Raw genomic sequence first — 21,544 nt, forward strand, 5'->3', positions numbered from 1 at the left:
GTGGAAAAATTTTTAGCAGTTTAGCAAGAAATTTCCATCTGCAGAATAAATATAACATTTTGCAAAATTTCAATGTCAGGCCCCTGAATAATACCTACCAGCAGCACTGTATGTAGTAAAATATGTTCTCGGCTAAACATCATAGTTACAGGAGAATGTTGAATCAATTAGGTAAATAATATAATGGGCCGGGGTTAACCAAGCATTGTTCAGAATGGCACTCAATAACGTAAAATCATTTAGATTTGTATCATGTCACTTCAAAACACATTATAATGACTTTGTTTGGAGTATTGAGCTGATATTTTTCCACTGTCATAATTTTTTTTCGTTTCCATATTTTTTTTCACTGTGATGGGCTTTTTTCTTGTGGTCTTGGGTCTGCATAATCAGAGACATCTTTCCTTCTTGGTGGTCATCATTTCGGTGGCATTGCTGATTCTAAGTGGTTTTTGTCATGTTTGCACACTCATGTTATTTGTCCAATGTACAATTGTCCTTTTTTTCCAAGTTTATAGAATTTATTTGGCCAGTCCTTTCTCCAAGCTCTGTTCAAAGTTGCACCTTGACTGAAAGGTTTGCCACACAGGTGCATTCATGTGCCATAACACAAATTGGATAAATGTCTTTCCTAATCAGCAGAAACAGGATTTCTGTGCTGTTTGGCAACCAACTCACAGGTGTTGGGTGTCATTCCTTCTGTCACAGGAGCTGTAAGTCAAATAAGCTCTGTACTGTTAGAGAAAACACTGACTGTGTATTTGTCTCAAATTATATTTTCTATTTGCATAACAAGTAAACAGTAGCCACAAGTAAATGTAAGTGTAAATTCTACTATATTGTACTAGACATGCTGTATTACAGTAGATTTAAGCAAAGCCTTCAACAGATGCTTGAGTGAAGGCCTAGAGAAATGCAGGTGTGCTAAGGATAGGGGAGTGTTTGTGTGTTTGTGTGTGTGTGTGTGTGTGTGTGAGTGTGAGAGAGAGAGAGAGACAGGAGTGTGTTTCAATTGGTGGTTTGTCTACCTGTCTCCAAACAGCACCTCTCTCAGGACCCTTTGATCTAAACACTGAACCTGCCCTGCTCTCCCAAAGTGAGACAGGCATCCCTGTGATCCTCTAAACAACCTGCGTGTGTGTCTGTGTCGATGCACACATGTGCACATATATTTTTGTCTGTGTGTTGGTGCTCCACAAGCCTTTTTAATGCTTAAATAAAGACTCAGTTTTCCACCGGAGACATCACCCGAGTCTGCGTCTATAGGGAGCTAAGCTGCTATTGAGCTTTCTCTGTTCTGTAGGCCTGATAAAAGCATTGCCACAGTTCAGACACCAGCTCAGCAATTCATATAGACAGAGCTGAAGATGAGCCATAAATCATGGAACAAAGTGAAAGGCCTTTTCCCCTACTCTTTCCCTCATTCTCTTCTGTGTGAGTGGTGTGCTTCACTTGTGACCTTACCTCTTCTTTTTCCTGTATGTTTGTGTTTTCGCAGCACTCCTATTTCATTGCCCCGGATATCAATGGACTGCCAACTATCCCTGAGAGTGTAAGTATTTATGGAAAAAAGAAAAGAAAGGAGACAGGAGGTAAAGCGAGATCCCTCTCTTCTGGAAACATCTCTGCCTCTAATCGTTTTTAATCAGACACACTTGTCACCTTTTGAAATTATTGCATCATCATCTTGTTTCAGTTTTATCTCCTGTGGTGCTGGTACTTTTAATGTTGAAATTCAGTGCTCAGTGTGGGCATTAGAGGATTCAAACTAAATACATTTTCTTTGTTGATTGTCTATTCAAATTGTAGCTTAAGTCAAGCATCCCCAGTCTTTTTAACAAGGGAGACTGCAGTGTCTGTGCAGTCAAATCAAATCTGTGAATTTTAAGCAACATTGATCGATATAGTATTTATTTTGAAAACATGACTATAAAAGTAGATAAATTTCATAACTGTCATTCAGAGCTGTATTTCTTACCCATTTATTTTTGACTGCAAAACCGCATGTGCAGAGATGGAAGTTCAAGTCCTTTTCCAGCCAGCACTGTATATCTCTATTTATGGCACACTGTGGTACTCTCACAATTTGTTGCATTGACACTTTACTGTAAGCAAGATGTGCAAAGACAGTTTGTTATGTACCCACATATCCTTCTGTTCCTGTCTGTCTCCAGAGGAACCTGACAGAGTACTTTGTGGCTGTGGACGTCAACAACATGCTCCAGCTCTATGCCAGTATGCTGCACGAACGGCGCATCATCATTACCTCAAGCAAGCTTAGCACTGTGAGTTCATTCTCTCGGCTGCAGTCAGTTATGAGCTTAGCCCTGTCAGACACAAGGGGCAAATAGGTTAGTTTAAATACTCCAGCTACTTAAGGGAATATTCATTGCAAAGCATTGCTGGTGTCTTTGGTTGGCATAGGTTTCTTAAATATTTCATTCAAGCTTAGATGAAGCTTTCACCTATGCTTAAATTAAATATTTAAGAATTATGTTGAATTATGTTCTGCATTGTGTTTTTAAGTTAGTCATGTTAGATAATGTAGGATTCCTGTGGGCTGTTTCACTTGCATCCAATAAATGATATCATTATGTTAGAAAATGTTGCTAATTTACAGTCAATGAATCACTCTTGCTATTTTTGGTTTCATATCAAATTCAGATACCAATTTGCTGACCCCAAAAACAAATATAGCTCAAATATGGGGGCTTTTTCTTAGGTTGAACATGATTCTCTTCATCAGTACTCCAGCTGGATATCAAACCCAAAGTATTGTGATGAGAATATTTATCTGACATGGCTACACTACTTGTATAGATAGAGTTGAATGAATCTGTCTGGCCTCCACGCCCAGGCATCCTGCAGTCAGGCAGCCACACTATCATCATGCTATGACAAGCTGTTAAATCCACACTAAATCTGGATTATATTTGACTGTTATCTCATAACTGCAAAATATTAATGGCCAAAAAGCCTTAAATTATCCGTTATTACGTCTTAACTCTTTCACATAATTTAAAGTCACTTCTTTTTGTCTGTATGAGGGAGGAAATCTCTATCTTTCTGCCCCTCTTTGTGCCTCTGCTCCTCATTCCATCCTCCCCCTGTTATCTTTGTAACTGATGAGACAGAGCCAAATGTTTATGACAGATGAGATGGGAGAGGGAAGTGATGTCATCCAAGTCCTATCTGTATCTGTATTGTAGCTGGTTCTGCCTCAGTATCGTCAAGGCTGCAGAACACTGAACACCCGGAGGGGCCTGTTGTGGTGATGGGTGCTGGAGGCGATGGTGCCCAAAGTTTCCCCTAGGAGCTATAATCAGTATGAGCTGTAAAAAATTACCCAGCCCTCAGAGAATTTCACCTGTCTAACCTCAGCTCCTCAGGCCAGCAGCACCTCTGCTCAGGGTCTAGGCAGCACACTGTGCTGTGACACAAGGGTTATATGATGCAAATTATTAGACACAAGGGTGAAAGTGTTTTTCTTTTTAGCAGAAAGAGATGGTGGAAGTGATTGTTTGTCTCTGATTTACAATTTTCTGCAGCTCAGACACAAGTCTTGATTTTTTTTTTTTTTTTTTAAACAAATATATGCCGTCAAGATATTTTAAGAGTTTCCACGTCAGACCTTTACTCTGTGAGCCTTTTATTCTCTACAATCCTTCATCCACTCATCTGTCTATCCATCCATCTTCCTCAGGGAGAAGTGTTTTGGTTTGGTAGTGATATATGTCAGGCATTACAGTACAAAGGTATTTTCACATCTCTACTGGGATTACTAGCAGGCCTATTGTTATTACTCCTCATGTGATTATTATTTCTTGCTGTTGGGTAGATTGACCTCATAGTTCAAGTGGAAATGGCTGCCATGGTTGTTGATGTCAGCTTTCTAAGTGTATGCATGCTAACTGAAAAGAGCGCAGCTCATTATCCACACCACTGTCTTGTGATCAAAAATGTTAACGGCTGAGAAATATATAATTAATGTCACAGATTGTCACAATGTTTCTTAAGTGAGACTTAGCAGTCACTGAATAGACAGGTAATATTTCTATAGTCTGCTTGCCACAGATAGAGGATGTATGAGAGAAGGTATTGTTAGTAACATCGTTAGTACCATCCAGCTGCTTTTCACCACCTCCGCCTGTCCAGCCTCTCAGCCAAGCAGAGAGAAACAAGGAATAGAAATAGGAAAGAGAAATACACACTCACACACACATGGACGTACTGCATTTATTCTATCTGCTCTAGGTGCTGCCTGTGTTAAAGCCCCCGGTGAACCCAGTGTGTCAGTCTGTCGGTACATGGCCGGCGCGTCTCGCAAGCAGCCAACAGCAAAGGAATAAATCATGATCTTACAACAATGCGTCAGTTGACTTATTGCTGTTTCGTGACCGGAGGTGAATGGTACCACTGTTTTAAAAGGCTGGTCGGCGGTGGCGCAGGGGCGGGAGTCAGCCGAGCGTGCAGCCTTGTCATAGGGCCGTATAATAGGGCTGCATCGGCCCTTCCTCTAACTAGTCAGCTGGGAGGACCCCCACCACCACCATCTCCCCACCACCCTCTGTGTCTTTCATCTGCCGAGGCCCCCCAGCTCTCAAGCCCAGCCTCTGCCCTGCCTATCGCCCAAACTCACACAGCCCGGCTCCAGCACCGGCTGACAGCAGCCCTCTCATCAGCCTGTCAGGCCTATGCTAACAAGGAGCTATCCATCCACCATGCCCTAGAGTGCCAGCTGTCTCTCTGTTTCCTGTCTTTTCCTCTGTTGTTCCTCTCCTCTCTTTCCCTGACTTCTCACTGTTATGCTACTTTCTCTCTATCTTAGTTATTCCACCTCACTGACATATTATTTTCTGTCCATCTGCCTCTCACTCACCCTGACTGCACTTCTCTTTCTCTCTGACTTTGCCTCCCTTTCCCTGGGTGTCTTAATGTGTCTCTCTGTTGTTGGGCATCTGCAGAACATCAGGACATCCTCCCCCTTCTTCCCCTCCATCCCTTCAATAGACTTATCTCAACCCCATGCCATGTGTCTGCCTTAATGTGTGTGTTGTGCCACCATGGCTGTCTGTGTACACATGTGCACGTTGTGGGTGTTTGTGTCTTCTTTGCATGCATCTGCTCGTGTGTGTCTTGTGCTCTCACAGGTGTTTGTACCTTATGCCTTATGTCTTTCTGTGAGTCAGTGACTGTGTGTGCGTGAGTGGGAGGGCAGGCGTTAGCAGGTAACCGTGTCGTCCTGTGTGCCCTTTCTTTCTCCCGATGCCACCTACTTGTTTGTGGCACACCTGCATTGTGCTGGGCCTGACACCCGCGTTTCTCACCAGAGGGAAAAGCAGAGTATGGGTAATTGGTGACTTACTCAGTGCAGGCGAGGGGAAAGGGAAAAGCTAAACACAGCAATAAACCAACAGTAGAATCTAGGGAGAGGTGGCAATGGACAGAAGGACAGCAGGAGGAGAGGAGGAACCAGAATAAGAAATGAATGAACAGGAATGAAAATGAGTCTTGGACAGGACAAGAGAGAATTGAATTTGGAGAGTGTGCAGGGACATAGTTGGAAGGAATGGCTAGTGGAGGGGAAATGAGTGTTTAGGGCTGGTTTGAGGAGGTCAAGAGTGATTCTGTTGATACCATTCCTCCTGTCAAATTGAATCACATTGCCTGCAGCAGCAGATCTTTGTCTGACACGCCAATCTCACTGTACTCTATCTCGCAATAGTTTTCTTCATCTCAGAAGCGCATGTATGCAAAGACATGGTGTTGATTATATTCTCAGTTTGATTAAAGGGCTAATGTACATCCCCACATTAGCCATTTCTCCACTTTCTGCCTGTGTTTCACTTCAGCATGTCCAGGTGCTTAGGTTAAGAGAAATGGTGTGGGTGGAAATACGCTGCTTACTGACAGTCTGTAGAACTCAATGTTGTTTTGTTCCTGAGGTCTCTGCTCTTTAAGGAAACACAGGAAACAAGAAATAACTTTAAATCTTTGGGATTTTTTTTTTTTTTGTTGATGTGTCTTTGTGAAGTTTAATTGTCAGTGCACACAAACTATTGTCACCTGTAAGTACAAAAAGTATTTTCATCCCACAACTTGTAGTACACACATTATACTGTTAAATTACTATTTAATACACTGTTTAATAATCTCCCTCTTTCTGTTTTGCCTTTTTTTTAGCATCATTCAGTGGGTGTGGGAAAGCCAGTGTTTGTGTGGACACTTTCTGTCTCAGCCACAGTGCACTAAAAAAGCTCTCAGGGCCGAACCAAAGACCTTGACTGCTTTTTGAAGCAGGCTGTCGCTGTATAATCGGTTAGCTTCTCTCAGAGGAAGGGGCAAAACACACACACACACACACACACACACCCACACACCCACACACCCACACACCCACACACCCAGTGTGAGAGGCAGGCAGTCCCTCATTACTGGGCAGAACCCTGGTCCCTGAGGGCTGGACCCAGCACCTAATCCTGTATTTGTTCTTGGGGACTGTATCTGTGATTCTCCATTGAATGGAATATTAAGCACCCAGGTCTTTTGTGGAGCGTGTAAGCCATTTGGCTCCACTCATCTATTATTTATCAGCCTGGCAAATATTTTATCAGCCTTAGCCTCTTATGACCCACTCTCATGTGAAGCCCCCACCCTTAAATGAAGAAAAAAAAATAGGGGTACTATTTCTGTGTTTTTTTCCCCAATTTATCTTCTTTTTACTTTTTGCCTCATTTGTTCTTAAACCTGAACAAGGACACAGGGATTTGTATTACGTTGAATTAGAGAAGGAAATATGTGAACTATTCCTCTGGAGTTCCCTCCAAGTTGGCTTATCTCAGGCACGCTGCCACCTTCAATGCTTTGGAGATAGCAAATAAAAGAAAACAGAAATCTAGATTTGCTTTATAAATCATTATCTTAGTTTCAGTAACCCCCCCCTCTTAGCCAGCTCCCTCAAGCCAGCCACCCAGTCAGAGAAGAAGGGAACCAGAGAGAGAGAGTGAGATACTCCTGTTTTTCCTTTCAACCTGAGAGTAAATCATGCCAGTTGGGGGGCTCACCTTGAGGCCTGGTGGAGATAATTGGAGTTGGTTAGCGAGGTGTTCTGTGCCATTACCTCCTGGTACCAGCGAATGGCTGGGGCTTGTCTCACACTCCCAGAGGAGGAATACACTTGCCTGTTGGCTCACCACTAAGTTTGTGTGTGCATGCACGTGTGACATGCATACACAAGTGTGTACGTATATCCGCAGCCGGATCGCTGACCTCTCTTCATCACGATTTAATGGCCACTTACCGTCATCGCTTTGGAAAAGGGAGACGGGTGGGATGGTTTTGATAGTAGCTCTTCCACCCAGTGCTTCAGTTTCACACATTAATATTCATAGCATTGATTTATTTTCTAAATTAACAAAAAAACAAACTGTTTGCCAGGGAATTAATCCTGACAGGAGCGTGGCATTGTGTTTTATTTGAAGACGGCAGGCAGTGGAAATATGCATATGCAGATACACAGAGCAAGACACCAATTAAATGTTGATTAAGTCCTAACTATTGTGGGACTGGGTGTATGAGAGATTGCAAAAAAAAAGAAAAAGATCATTGCTTTTTTTTTTTTTTTTTTTTTTTTTTTTTTAGGCCGATATGAAAAATGAATGCAGTTAAAGTAAACATGCAGGGAGGGAGGCACATGGACAGAGAAACACACACACACACTTTTTGTCTTGAGCTTTTCAGATGTCCAGGCTTGATGTTTGGGCGGATTGTTACGGGTGGGGCCCTCTTTCTTTTTCTCTGGCAGTGGTGGTTTTCAGCCACCAAGCTTGGTCGCTTTTGGCCGGTCATCTGTGACACTGTGTGTGTCAGTGAGCAGGGGGTCTCCTGGTAGTGTGCGTGTATGTGTGATAGTGTGTGTCCGCTTCGCACATTGACTGTGAAGCTGCAGCAGTATAACAGCGGCTGCTGCTCCCGGGTCCCGGCGGTATTGGCCTAGCCCGCAGTCTCTCTTGGCTAACTCATGTTTCATTCTTTGGCAATTTGCCCTAATGAAGTCCCGCAGGAGCCCCTCAGACCTCTGTTCTCTTTCCATATTTAATCATGTTATTTTAATCTGGGGGATGAGCTAACGCCTCTTTCTCCTGCCGCATGTGTGTGTGCGGGTGTGTCTGTTGTAGGTCATTACTATAGTTGGGTTTTCATGAGATGGGATTAAAACAATGGGAGACAATGACTTTAATTTTATGGGTAATGTCAGTTTGACAATGTAGAGAGCTTTTTTGAAAAGACTGTCATCCAAATGTGATTGCGTCTCATTATTTGTTAAAAAAAGAAGAGGTTAATTATTCTATATTTTCTCTTTAATTACTTAGTAATAGTAGTTTGGATAATATTGGTTTTTATAGTTACTGTCTGCAATGTTGGAATCCGTTTGTTGCTTTTGTGAATGTTGCAACACAATTTTTTCCAGAACATGGACATGGAGTTGAAAAGCAGCTACTGTATTTGTGTCCACTGAGTTTGTATTTGTGCTGAGTTTTATGGTCAAAAGAGTTTAGAATTTCTTCTTTAAATAACTTAAAATTGATGGCATGTGCATTTGTTGCAGCGATGACTCACAAATGAATCACCATAGAGGAAGCATTGGTTTCATGTTCTGTAAGTGTAAAGCAGTTGTTGCCTTTCTTCATGTCAGTCGTTTTTTTTATATATATATATATTTCTTTTCACCCTGTCATCAATCTTCTCCTCCTTTGCTATGTTTCTGTCATGAGGTTAAAGACAAGCTCCTGTCATCTAGTTGATCTCCAGCTTTCACTCTCTTCTTCTCTTCCTCCAACAATAGCTTGCGGGTCATGTGTTCATCACAACAGCACTACACGTGTCAGTATATTTCTGTGGGCTATGTTTGTGAGTAGGATTAAAGGCTGGCAATGTTTTTGTCAATGATAACTCAATGAAATAAAAAGTACAATACATCAACACATCAGCATCTGCAACCTTATACATAGATTTTTTTTTTTCAGAGAACAGGGTTTTAACAGGATATAGTTTGGATGCAAAACAGCTGTTCTCTGTGGACTAATTGTGGAAACTTAGCTACATAAGTTTAAGAGCTTTATTAGAATAAAGACACAAGGGAAGAGCAGCGTATTTTTATTGAATTATTTGTTCAACTCTTTCCTGTTGGCAGTTTTTGACAATGAAATGAGTCAAACTTTAAGCACAAAATGGGATTTTAGTAGTTTAGATTTTATTTTTCACTTTTCTTAGTTTTTGTGTTATGTTGAATTTGTTCTCATGTGTCTTTCCGTAGTTAACTGCATGTGTCCACGGTGCAGCTGCTATGATTTTTCCCATGTACTGGCAGCACATCTTCATTCCTGTACTCCCCCCACATCTTCTCGACTACTGCTGGTAAGGCCGACCACTTCTGAAACACACACATACAAACACATACACAAACAGGGTCAACCGTAATAATTGTTTACACCTTCTCGTTTTCTTTGCAGCCACTCTAGGCCCGCTTTCCTTTTTTTTTTTTCTTCTCTCATTTTCCAGCCATCTCCGACACACATACGCACAAACACACACTTGACACATAGACACATAAACATACTCTGTGCCATGTGTGCTTTTCATACACTGAGCCCTGCCGCCAAAAACTTTGGTGTAAAAATGCAGACACATATGTTCACTCGTTCTCCCACCCGTTCTTTGAGTTGTTCCCACGATTCCTCTCGCAGTGCACCTACTCCTGTGTGGCCCCTCAACATAATGAACAGCCCGGATCACCTTGCTCCATATTTCATGCCAGTGCTAGCACCACACTCTCATCATCTTAGCCCTCTCAGGGGTTCATTACCACCCGTTCAATTCAAATCCAATAAATCTGACTGGACTTGATTGAAACTGAATAGAGAGCAGAAGTTAACAGCCCATCTACATGTGTTCAACTTCAGATCTGTACATGTTTAAAAAATGCAGTGAGTGAACGTCAGCTTATGTAAAAGGAGCTATTTTTGGTTGAATCAGTGCTGATAGCTCATACAGTTACACGGCTTTACCAAGGGGGGACACATCAGCTTGAAGAAGCTATTCATCACTGACAGTAAAATGTGATTTTCAACACTCTGTGAAGACTCATCATTATCTTATTTAATCACAGGGTTGTCCTCCATGTACTGATTAGATAACAAAATTATATTACATGCTTTATGTGTTTGTGTGTGTGTGTGTGCAGTACATCTTGAGTTTCTGACCATGCTGGTGTGTACATGTGGATGTATCTGTGTTGTAAAAGCAGATGAAAGACAGCACTATATATTCATAAAATCAAGACCACAGCGGGTACAGTGCAGAGCTACAGGCCTGTTGGTTGTTTTTGCTGTTACTGTAAGTTGATTACAAGCCTGTGGCTTCTGAATCATTCTGACCAGGAATATACTGACCCAAAGCTATCCAATTATTGCTGCCTCTGTAAACCTCATCATAAAAATGGTTTCTATTATTTGACTGTTTTGTTGATTTTATTCGTCTTGGTAGATGAGAAACATACCCTGTGATCCAACATTTCTTTTCACAAGCACTGACATTCAGTAAGAAGATAAATATGACATAAGAATGACATGATAATAACCATGTAAAGTATCTTTATTTAGCACAAAAAGAAAACTTTTAACACTTTTATTTTTTGGCTTTCTAGGAAGGGCTCCAAGTCTTTCCATACTTTCTGAATCTACCATCTTTGCAAAGGAAAAGCTTGATTAAATGAATGCAAATGCAAAACTACTCGTTTATAATGTGTTTATCGTTATAGTACATTGTAGAGGTAATAACAGTTATAGCTTTTGTAATCTCAGTGGATTTTCTGTAATGTCTTCCCTGGTACATGAATGTTCTTACTGATAGCTGAGTGTAGCAGTTTCACAAAAATGTACAAAACCACACTGAATAACATTTGAACTCTTTAAGCGACAATTAAGCAGCTGAAAACTGGAGTTTAAATACATGTTGAAAAACCAGTCGAGTATCGCCAGATCAGTTTGTTTGCCCTGCTGTACAAACAAGTTAACTTAAAGTTGTTTTCCATTTTTAGAGTCATGGTGGTCCTTTGGAAAAATCATTTTAGATAGTCAGCTGCTATGTCTTACATGCAATATGACTGGGTTATTGTATAACTGCCTGTGATTATGGTATATGCAATATATGTCCAAATTAAAATATACATGAACACATTGTTATTAATACATTCATTGAACATCTGTTGCATTACAGCGGTTTTCATATGATTTCCAGCAATAATATGTATATATATGTTTTCATTTTTGATTTTTCAGTTGTTTTTTATTAATGTTGATAATTAAATATGTATGATGGTAAAATAATCACAAACACCATCACAAATTATATGACAGTCAGTTCACATTATCAATTTGGACATTTTGTCTAATCAACGATCATGCATCCTGAAGACATTCAATTTACAGTTATATAATACAGAGAAAAGAAAGAAGTCTTCACATTAACGATGCTGTGATTTGTGCCAATTTATAGTAAGATGAAACAATAATCAAATGCCACATAACAATGTTATACGTGTCTGTTAATAGTCTGTTGTACTCTCAACATTAAAGTTTATAGTTGTTCAAATTGGTTTATGAAATTTGCAAAGGCAGCTTCCAAAAATATTTCTTGTATGTAACCGTTTGATGTAGCTCACAGTTTTGTTTCGCTCTCTCCATTCACAGTGCCCCCATGCCATACTTTGTGGGAGTTCATCTTAGTCTGTTGGAGGTACGTCAGATCTATCTATGTCAGTCTATGCAAATAAATGTGCATGTATATAAATGTGTATCATTATACTGTATATGCATAATTATATTTGTTGCTGCAGACTGTATATGCTCTATGTGTAACCTCTATAGTACATCAAAAGTTAAATGTTGATGGTTCCTTATTTGCATTAGTTACAAGTATGAATTTCAAGGTTTGAGTAGATTTCTTAAAAAATTAAAATTACATTTAGTGAGGATGCTGTTAATGTATATTGGCAATTCATAGTTTTACCTCAAATGACTTACCCGGTGCCTCTCCTGATCTGGGGAATTGGGTTCTTAATTTAGGTGTTAAAAAAAAAAAAGTTTAATTATACTTTTATCACATTGAACAAAAAAAAAAAGACAGTATTATCTTTATCTTGTGTGTGTGCATTCATAACAAAAAGAAAGGTAGAAAAAGCATCAGCAAACAAAAGGCTTCTCTACTTTATTGTTGGTTGGGGGGCAAGTCATCACCAGCACTGCTGTTTTGTGTGAATGTATGTTGCAAGCATGCGCACATTTGCACTTGTGTGTAAGTGTTAGTATGTAAGTGTTTGTGTGTAATTGTGCAAATGCATATGTTTTGAAATGCACGTGCGTTTTTGTGCGTGTGTGTGTGATATTTGTCTGACAGGTGCAGCAGTGGCAGTATTTATCACACTCTGCATCCGTGACAGACCCCCTTTTCTGCCACTACATAATTAGTCCAGATCAGCATGTGAGCCTCCGCTGCACAGGCTGTCACAAAAGTGACAAACTAGAAATTCACACACTAAGCTGCTCCCTGCCATACACACACACACACCTGCCTGCATCCTGCACACAAAAAAAAAATAATTGTTGAATTTGTTGCCATCAGGATGCACACAGCACAGCAGAGCATCACTATGCTGCTGTTGATGCATGAGGTTTTGGTGCTGTGGAAAATGTTTGTGCAATCCAGGTTTTTTACTCTCCGTTCCATTCTTCATTTTGTGAGCATGTGTGTTATAATATTATTTTTCTACACACAATTTTTCATTGTTAATTGAAACGGAGCATGATGACAGTGTGGTTTTAGATCTGACTGGTGTATGTTCGCCTTACTGGGGCTTTAGGGCAGTAGTGACTTTGTTGGGAAATACAGCTGGGCCAAACTAAGGATTTGAAACGTGTAGGATTTAATTTTATTAGTTCACTTTATTCTAGCGACTTACTCAAATAACATCCAACTGGGGACTGTACCATCATAATAATGATTGTAACACAGTAAAATAATTAAATGCTTGGTGTGATCAAGAATCAACATTAAATTCTTCATCCAAAAACTTCTTTTTTACAAATTTCTTGCCATCATAAGAACTTGCGTAATGATTTGTCTTAAATGACTGTGACAGCTCACTGCTGCTGACAACGCTGCACATTCCTCTTTTTAGAGAGTACGCAGTCGCTCACTGGAGGATGTGATCATTCTGAATGTGGACACCAACACCCTGGAGAGTCCCTTTGATGACCTGCACAACCTGCCCAGTGATGTGGTGAGAGAGAGAGAGACACACACACACACACAGACACACACAGACACACACAGACACACTTACACAACTTTGAGTGCTTTTTGGTGTTTGTGTAATTACAAATGACACAGACAAGGTTAATTTTTGCTCACATATTGTCACTTACATAAACCCACATTCCCTTGTCCTCCAGTGTACTCCTAGACTCAGATGCTCTCACCCAGTGCACACTTTTTCACACACACACACACACAAAAAACAGACGAACACATACACATGCGGAAACTTGTCGAAGTACAGCTCTGTCCCCTCCCCACATCATTAATGACTGCAGTACTGGCTCCTCAGATTGTGGCTGTCTAAAGTAAACTCCCGTCGCGCCGTATGACGCTTGAAGGCGAACAGCATTCCCCGACCATCAGAGGCTTGTGGGAAAATGTGCAACTCCCTTCCCTTCATCTCCATCCATTCTAATCATTATTTCACAAAGTCTTGCATTTCTGCCTGCCCACTGGCACGTTTCTGAGAATGCGAGATAGGAGGAGGGAACAAGGCAGAGAAAAGAAAAGAAAAGGCAGAGATGGGTGATTTTCTAGGGGGAGAGAGTGGGAAGAAGGGGGCCAATTACCGGTGTGGGCAGTAAAGCCACCTGCCAGTGCATCGTCTCTTTAATTAATGGAACAGTGACGCCGGTCAGTGCTACAGGAAGCATCACTATAGCGTCGGGGTCACTCACACATTTACACACATTCTCTCACACACACACACACACATAAAACATTAAAAAAAAAGCTTACTTGCTTGTCTTCCATGTCTTTGTTGAAGCAGGAATCTGTTTAGCTGTGTATGTTAAAGCTTTTCTGTGAGGCATTGAGGCCCTGCTGAGGCTGCGGACGCACTTCTACTCATGCTGCTAATAGTAAACAGTATACTGTACTGCTGCTTACCGGACTCCTGCCCCACCAGCACTATATGATTCAGTCCACTGCCCAGCACACTCCAGACCTGCTCATGCTCCCACACTTCCTCTGGTTCTCCTGATTTCTCTGCACTCAGCCTACTATGACTGCAAGTGTGTATGAATGCTTCCTTACTACCTGTAACAGTGCCGTATTTCCTACATTTGATACCATTTCCTGCCTACCTTTTAGCCTGCCTGCCTGCCTGCCTGCCTGCCTGCCTGCCTGCCTGCCTTATTATCTGTCTGGCTGCTGGAGTTTCATGACACCTGTCTGTCTTCTTGTCTCTCTCTCACAGCACTTAGTGCCAGCCTGAACGTTTCTTGCACCCGGTGTTGGCTTCTCATGCTTCTTTGCCTGTGTGCCTGTTTGACATCAGTACCTTATTCTCACTTCCTGCTTTCTTGCTTTTCTGCACCCAGGGACTCTAACCCTAAATTAAATTGCAAACTGCGTTTGTCATAAAAAGGAGTCAGGGCTTTTGAAAAGCGACTAAAGCGGAGAGAAAAGCCTTTGTCTTTACCATGTGATAAATTAAGTGGCAGGCTCAGAGCTTTTTTGCTTTGATCCTTTACTCACCATTTTTCCTGACTAATGACAGAACATAGCCCACATATCATGTCAAATTACACAACCTGAAATGGAAACTTCACTGGCATTAATATATTTATTGTAACAAACTGTTGTTGTTGTTTTTATTCCAATTCATTTTTTTCCTGTCTCCTCTTATCTTTTCACCGGGGCCAGAAGATTAATAAGGAAGTGAGCAGGTACTAATTGAGAGGAATTCCAGGTCTCTTGTTAGTTTGCTTGTTAGTAGTGAGGACATGCCACATGGCATTTGATGTTTGTGTTTACACACAAGGAGATGTTTGAGGCATTGTGCAGTTTGTCAAACAGAGGCCTGAAATCTTGATTAATGCTGAGCGATTCTCTGCCTGCGCTGAACCGCCGCGTGTTCTCTCTGAGCTTTTAGAACCACTCTCTTTCTCTCTAATTCTCACTGTAACACTGGCTACTTAACACTCAGGCTTATTCAGTGTGAAACTAAAGCCCTGAGACCTATGAAGTAGTAATTACTCTCACTTTAAAAGCCCAGCATCACTTTGCATGAGTATATAAAGCACAAAATAGATTAAAAGGTAAAGGCCATAGGCAATTTTTGTGCGTATTTCAAGTCTAACTAAGAAGGGAAACAAAGCGCCCTGATGTTGATTTAGGCAAACCTTTAGAGATCCGTCTAATTATGGCAATGCTGGCTGTGAGCACATGTGGACTCTATTACGTGGCTCGGCTGACCAGTGGCCGTTCTTTTAGAAGGTTCAGAGTTCACAGTTGTCCTAAATTAGCCGTCCTCTCTCAGACAGGACCCCTATACCGGCTCCACTAGTGCCCGCCCCATAATGCTCTTTTCCTGCAATTTCACACATAATATTTTAGATTTATTGGCTATTATAAATGCTACCATGCCAGTAGCGGTTCCTCTTAGCAAAAAAAAAAAAAAAAAAAAAAGGACAGCTCTCAATGAAAGAGTAATTGGTAATGGGTCAAAAAAGGATGCAGAAGTCTTTTGATAATAACTTTTGACATTCTTTAAATTGGAAACATGACATGAATGAAAACCTGAAAATGAATCTTGCTTTTGTTTTAAATTAAATGTAAATGTTAATGGAATGTTTTGACAGTTTAAAATAAATGAATCACATCAATCTCTTTAGACTTTTGACTTTACATTTTTCCATGTTATCGTCTTTTAGTTGTAACATTCCTAATATTTATTGAATGTCAGTCTGAACATTTCCTATTTCAACCACTTTATTTTGGTATGTGTGTGAAAAATAATTCAGATCAAAGAACTTTATGGGTGTTTTATTTGAGTTTTTGTTTTTCTTTTGTTTTGACTGTTATTTTAGATAAACATTGTGATATTATTAGAGGAGTAGATTTTGTTTTATTATTTTATTGTTGTTTTTTTTTTCCAGATATTGCATATTTTCAGATTGCTTAAGTTGAACTGAAAGTTTCGATAGTTGTTTTCACATTAATAACTCATTAATCTGAGAGACCGTGCTTGTGTCAGTAAAATCAATGTGTTGACAAGCACACTGAAAAGAAATACTCTGAAATAAACTGTAGTTTTTCACTGAAAGATCAAGGTATTTTCGTTTCTTTTTCTGAGATCCACAGTTCCTCTTCTGCACAGAGATTGTGCTGATAAAGTTATAATTGGCTTTGGTTGGTAGAGCTGTTTACCGCGCTAGTCATTAAAAGTATCCAAGAATAGCAAATTAGGAGTGTGTTAATTCTGAAAACAAACAGTGTGCGACTGAATCAGATTTTTATTTGATCCCGGCAATTGATCTCAAACCAGTGACGGAAGAATTTTTTTAATGTATTATTCTTTCTGTGCCACATATTCAAGGTGAGGTCCTACAATGCAGCTTACATCTTTATTTTCAGATGCTCTCTTTCACATCACAGCCTAATTCCTTCTATTCTCCTCCTCTCTGCCTCTCGCTACTTTGCTGACACCGTGTACCCATACATTCATAGCCTTCATACATTTGATCATTTGTATTCCCAATCAAGGGGGAAATTTACAGCGTACACTCCTACTTCCTGTATTTCAAGCCTGCATTTGGAGGTTTACAAATGAATGAGGGGGTTGAGGTTGTGTCTGCGCGCCTCTCCTGAGATCACCTGGCACACTTAATCAAACATCGCGGCTTTAATTTGGTGTTCAGCTTCCGACGCTCCCGGAAAACAACATCTACATCATCATCTACAACAGAGTACGGCAGACAGCGGGAAAACACTCGCACACGCAGATGCACAGACACACACACAGAGACACCTACACGTTGTCAGCCAGGATTGTTCATCATTGACACTTAGATCTAGTTCAGGAATAAACTTTTGCTACTCACCAGTTTTTGCATTGTCAACCAGATTCCCTCATTTTTAGTTTAGATGCAGCCAAGTGGGTTTCATTTCAACAGTGTAACGGTGCTACCTACAATACAGCCACTCACATGCTCCACTGGGAATCTGGTTGCTCCACCTCAGTTACATACTGTACTGTACTTTACCAGAAAGAGCCTTGGTGTCTACAACATATAATAACATGTTTCGAGCAAAGTATTTGATTTGGTTGTTGTTTACAAGCTGCATTTATCAAGAATCTGCTCCTTAGAATGATTATTTTACAGTTGTTACAATCGTTCTGAATGGCGCTGAACTGTACATAGACTCTCTGCCGTGTTAGCAGCCCTTCATTTGGTCATGTGGAGTTTAAAAGCTGCACTTCATTTTCGCATAGTCGTTCTGCCGGCAGTTCACTCTGGATTAGAAGTCAAAAAGGGAGAGCAGCATCACCCACTGCGTTAGTTATTGAAGTGAGAGATGACATTTAGCTGTAGTTAATTATGTATGCAAAACTCAGCCGCTCAGCTGCTATAAGAGGTCAGCTTGATAAAGTAACCCCACACCGGGGAGAATCTCATGGCAATGAGAAACACACACACACACACACACACACACACACACACACACACACACACACACATACGCATATACTTTTTCTCTTCTCTGCTTTCTCACTTTTTCATTTTGCCTGACTATTGTATTGTATTGCATGTACTTAACAGCAGATTAGCATGAAAAATATACCTTACTATGTGCTTTAGTAGTCTATGTATCATAGTCTTTCACCTTTTTTTAACATATTTATTTCATCCAGCCACTGATTTTCCTGCTCTACTTTTAGTTAGTGGTTTTTTGTGTTTAGGTATAAGAGATTGTCATTGACTCCACCACATCAACTTAAGTAATATCACGGTTATTGTGCAGTTTTATTGTAAGACTGAAAAAACAGGATAATCATAAAATATCTCATCATTTTATTTTAAATTGAACGAATTAATGTTTTAAATTACATGCTCATATTGTACATATACGGGCATGTGTGAGAGTAGTTGCCGGTTCTCCATGTGTCTTTGTTCAGATTTGGGTGTGTGTGTATGTGTGTTTGTGTGTACGTGTGTGTACAGTTCAGACTGCAGCACATCAAAAGAAAGTGGGAGATTTTCATAACTATTTTTTTTCTTTGTAGTTCTTTAATTGCATCCCCATGGCTTTCTTTCCCTGGACAGAATCTTAAACAAAACATTCTTTTTTTGTGAGAAGAAACTCCAACTTTTTATTTATTTTTTTTTAACAACAGACAAGTGTCAGGGTCGTTATTTGGGAGGGTTTTTTTATGCTGTAATGAAAATTGAGTAGATAATTCTAAATATATATTCAGAGTTTTGAATGTAACTTTAAATATTTAATTTACTGAGGGAGGGGGGGTTTGCATTTATTTAATAGTAAATATAATACTGGCAGCCAGGATCCTACATTTTGGCATGTTTTGTTTTCTGCTGTGAACTAAAAGTGGAAGTTAAGTCCATTTAATTAACAGAAATGACTAGGTCTTATATGTTTTCTGTCTGATTATTTATTTTTTCATTACTTTAATGTTGCTTGTTGTCACACACAACATTAAATGATAAAACTACAGTAATTTTTTCAGGTTTAGGTTTGTAATGGGGAGCTGCAGTTGGTGGCTACTTCCTCTCTTTGTCTACTCTTTGCACTTCACATTTTTTATTATATTGAAATTTTCCAGAAACTTAATGTAAGTGTAGTGTAAATGTACTATGAGTACAATACTCATGTAATCTGCCAGCGTGTATGATTTGTGCGTAAACATCCTCAGAAACATGCACGTTCACACAGATGCCTGTTGTCACCTACAGTGATATCATCCGTTACAGTCAGGCAGGGATGTTCATTGCACCTGCTAATTACAATCTCCAGCTGGAGAGTAAATGGAGATCTGTTCTCTGTCTGACCTTTGACCCCATGCTCTTTATGTGACGCACTTCAAACCTTGTTTGGGGCTGGCTGGGCTGGGCCTTAATGAGGCCCCATGTCTGCCCTCTGTGGGCTGTGCGCCTTGGATGCCCCGCTTTCATCCACGACCATCTTCCCTTGATGTAAATTGAAAAGATCACAGCTATGGGGAGAAGACCTGTACTGGAAAGGCCTCTCTGCATAGATTATGAATATCATAACTCAACAGTTTTTTTTTTTTTCCTTCTTTCTCTCCCCCAACCACCTACTCCCCTCTCTCCTCCTGCCACCCCTACCCTGTACAATGCTATAGTTCTAATTGGACCCAATGGGGGATTCTCTGTCTTTGATCTCATCACCGCCACTGTGACTTTACACTAAAAAATGTCACTGCCAAATAGGGTTATCACCTGTAGAGCCTGGCCTTCCTCTGATGCCTGTACACGTCTCGTTATCTTCACTCAAACTGCAGAAGTTAATTAGTTTGACAGCGCTATTACCATGGAGGCATACCTGATGATTGTGGTGTGGGTGCCATATTCTAAATCCAATTACTAAACACATTTATTTTTTTGTGCCAGGTTTGCGAAGTAGCTCACCAGGATGTGTGCTTCACATTTATGCAGTAAAAACAATATTCTTGTATTTGCCATGCACTATTACTATATTTGTTATATGTTATATATTAATCACCACATGACTAAAGAAGAGTATCTTTGTCATGCTTGATCTTACTTGTGAATAAACTTGAAACTTTGAACTTGTGCCTTAGCACCCATTTTTCTCTACCACTGGGAATCAAAACAAAAGTGATTGTGTCCCCACCTCATTAAAAAAAGTGTTTGCCACTGCAGTGCTCTAACCCGTTCAAAGCTGCTGTACAGAACTCTGTGTGCAGAGTAAACTCCGCTATCCCATCTTCTCTGACAGTCTTTGGGGTATGCCTCCCCCTCTTAGACTGACATTGTGTTCGCTTTGATTCTCCCCCCCCCAAAAAATAAGACAGTTTAATGATTTGCAAGGATGAAAAAAATCAGTGAAAACTCATATAAACATTAAATATTAATTCCAGAAAGAGCTTTACATAAACATAAAAGCATTTAGCACAATGAGTGAATATGGAGATGACACTTGTTAATTTAACCGTGATAAACTTTCTGTTTGATGCCTGGGAGCATTTGCAATGGCAGCACAGGGACGTTGTGGAGAGTGAGAAAGCCCAAGGGAGAGGAATCGACGCTGTTCGTTTTGTCTTTGTCCCAGTTTAAGACTGCCACTCTCTCTGCCTCGCTTTCTTTCCTTCTTTCTCAGCCTCTCTGTTTCTTTCTGCCTGTCCTCTGTATGAGATGTGCTAACACTTTGCTTCTCCTCCCTGAAGTTTTCCAGATAGGCTAATTGCTGATGCCAGGCTGTGATGTCCCTCTAACCCCCCAGATTCACAGCATGGTATATTTGGCCACCTCTATTTGAAATAGAACTGATCAAAATTTTATCACATTACAAATGAACTGGGGTCATTTAATGGTAGACACAACCTCAAATTTTCTCCTGCTTTCATCTCTTCTTCCTGCCCACAAATACCCACCGCCACAGTAGGAATGACGGCAGTAAAGCTAATAAATGTGAGAAACATTCTGCGTGGACTCGGCGGACAGAAATGACATATGAATACCTGACTCACACGCTGATTACAGAACCATCAGGGCACATGCCACAAAATATTGCACTGTATTAAGATGTGATTGCTCTGGATGGTGAAATATGCGGCACAGTGTTAAGCCTAATAGGCGGACCTCTAACCAGAAAGTCAATTTACTCTATTCAAGGGTGTTTCACACACTCTTTAGCAGCTCTGCGTGTGCAGTCAGTTTTCTCACCCCATATTAAGGTAGCAGAGTGGCAAAGTATAAATGTGGAACATCCTAAACTGGGGAGATTTGTTAAACTGCCCTATTGTTGTGCCCATGAGCAAGACACCAAATCCATAACCAGCAACAGGCACGGTCCTGTAGGCCACATGCTTCTGAGCTCCATGCAGCATTTCTCTAAGTATTTTTAGCCTTGCATGTTGGTGGTATACAGTACATAATATATGACAAAACAATGTAAAGTTAATGAGAAATTACAATTAACTTTTGTTTTGTTTTGTTTTGTTTTTTTTTGTCTTTTAAAATCATGCTTCAAGCCCATGCTACTACTAGCAGCCCACACCAGACTGCACTACAGTAATTTAGACCTCCTGTGCAACCCAATCAAACGTTGTGCTTTTGTGCTAAGCTGGTACAGGCGACACAGTGAGCGGTAGTCCCTCGCTATCTCTGCCTCCTCCTCCTCACTCTGCCACAACACAGTCAGACTACTGCTGAGCAGG

At 40.5% G+C, this 21,544-nt stretch overlaps 1 protein-coding gene across 2 annotated transcripts in view; it reads left to right on the forward strand.

Annotated features, from left to right (window-relative positions):
• dennd1b (DENN/MADD domain containing 1B) overlaps positions 1–21,544 on the forward strand; it is a 99,934-nt gene that overhangs the window by 49,429 nt on the left and 28,961 nt on the right. For both annotated transcript variants that reach the window (XM_026323163.1, XM_026323164.1), the window contains 5 exons: positions 1,499–1,552; positions 2,175–2,285; positions 9,317–9,417; positions 11,751–11,796; positions 13,238–13,339. In XM_026323163.1, the coding sequence (XP_026178948.1) occupies positions 1,499–1,552; positions 2,175–2,285; positions 9,317–9,417; positions 11,751–11,796; positions 13,238–13,339 (414 nt within the window). The remainder of the gene's footprint in view (positions 1–1,498; positions 1,553–2,174; positions 2,286–9,316; positions 9,418–11,750; positions 11,797–13,237; positions 13,340–21,544) is intronic.

Source organism: Mastacembelus armatus, chromosome 4 (assembly GCF_900324485.2).
Source record: "Mastacembelus armatus chromosome 4, fMasArm1.2, whole genome shotgun sequence".
In the NCBI taxonomy this organism is placed as follows: domain Eukaryota; kingdom Metazoa; phylum Chordata; class Actinopteri; order Synbranchiformes; family Mastacembelidae; genus Mastacembelus; species Mastacembelus armatus.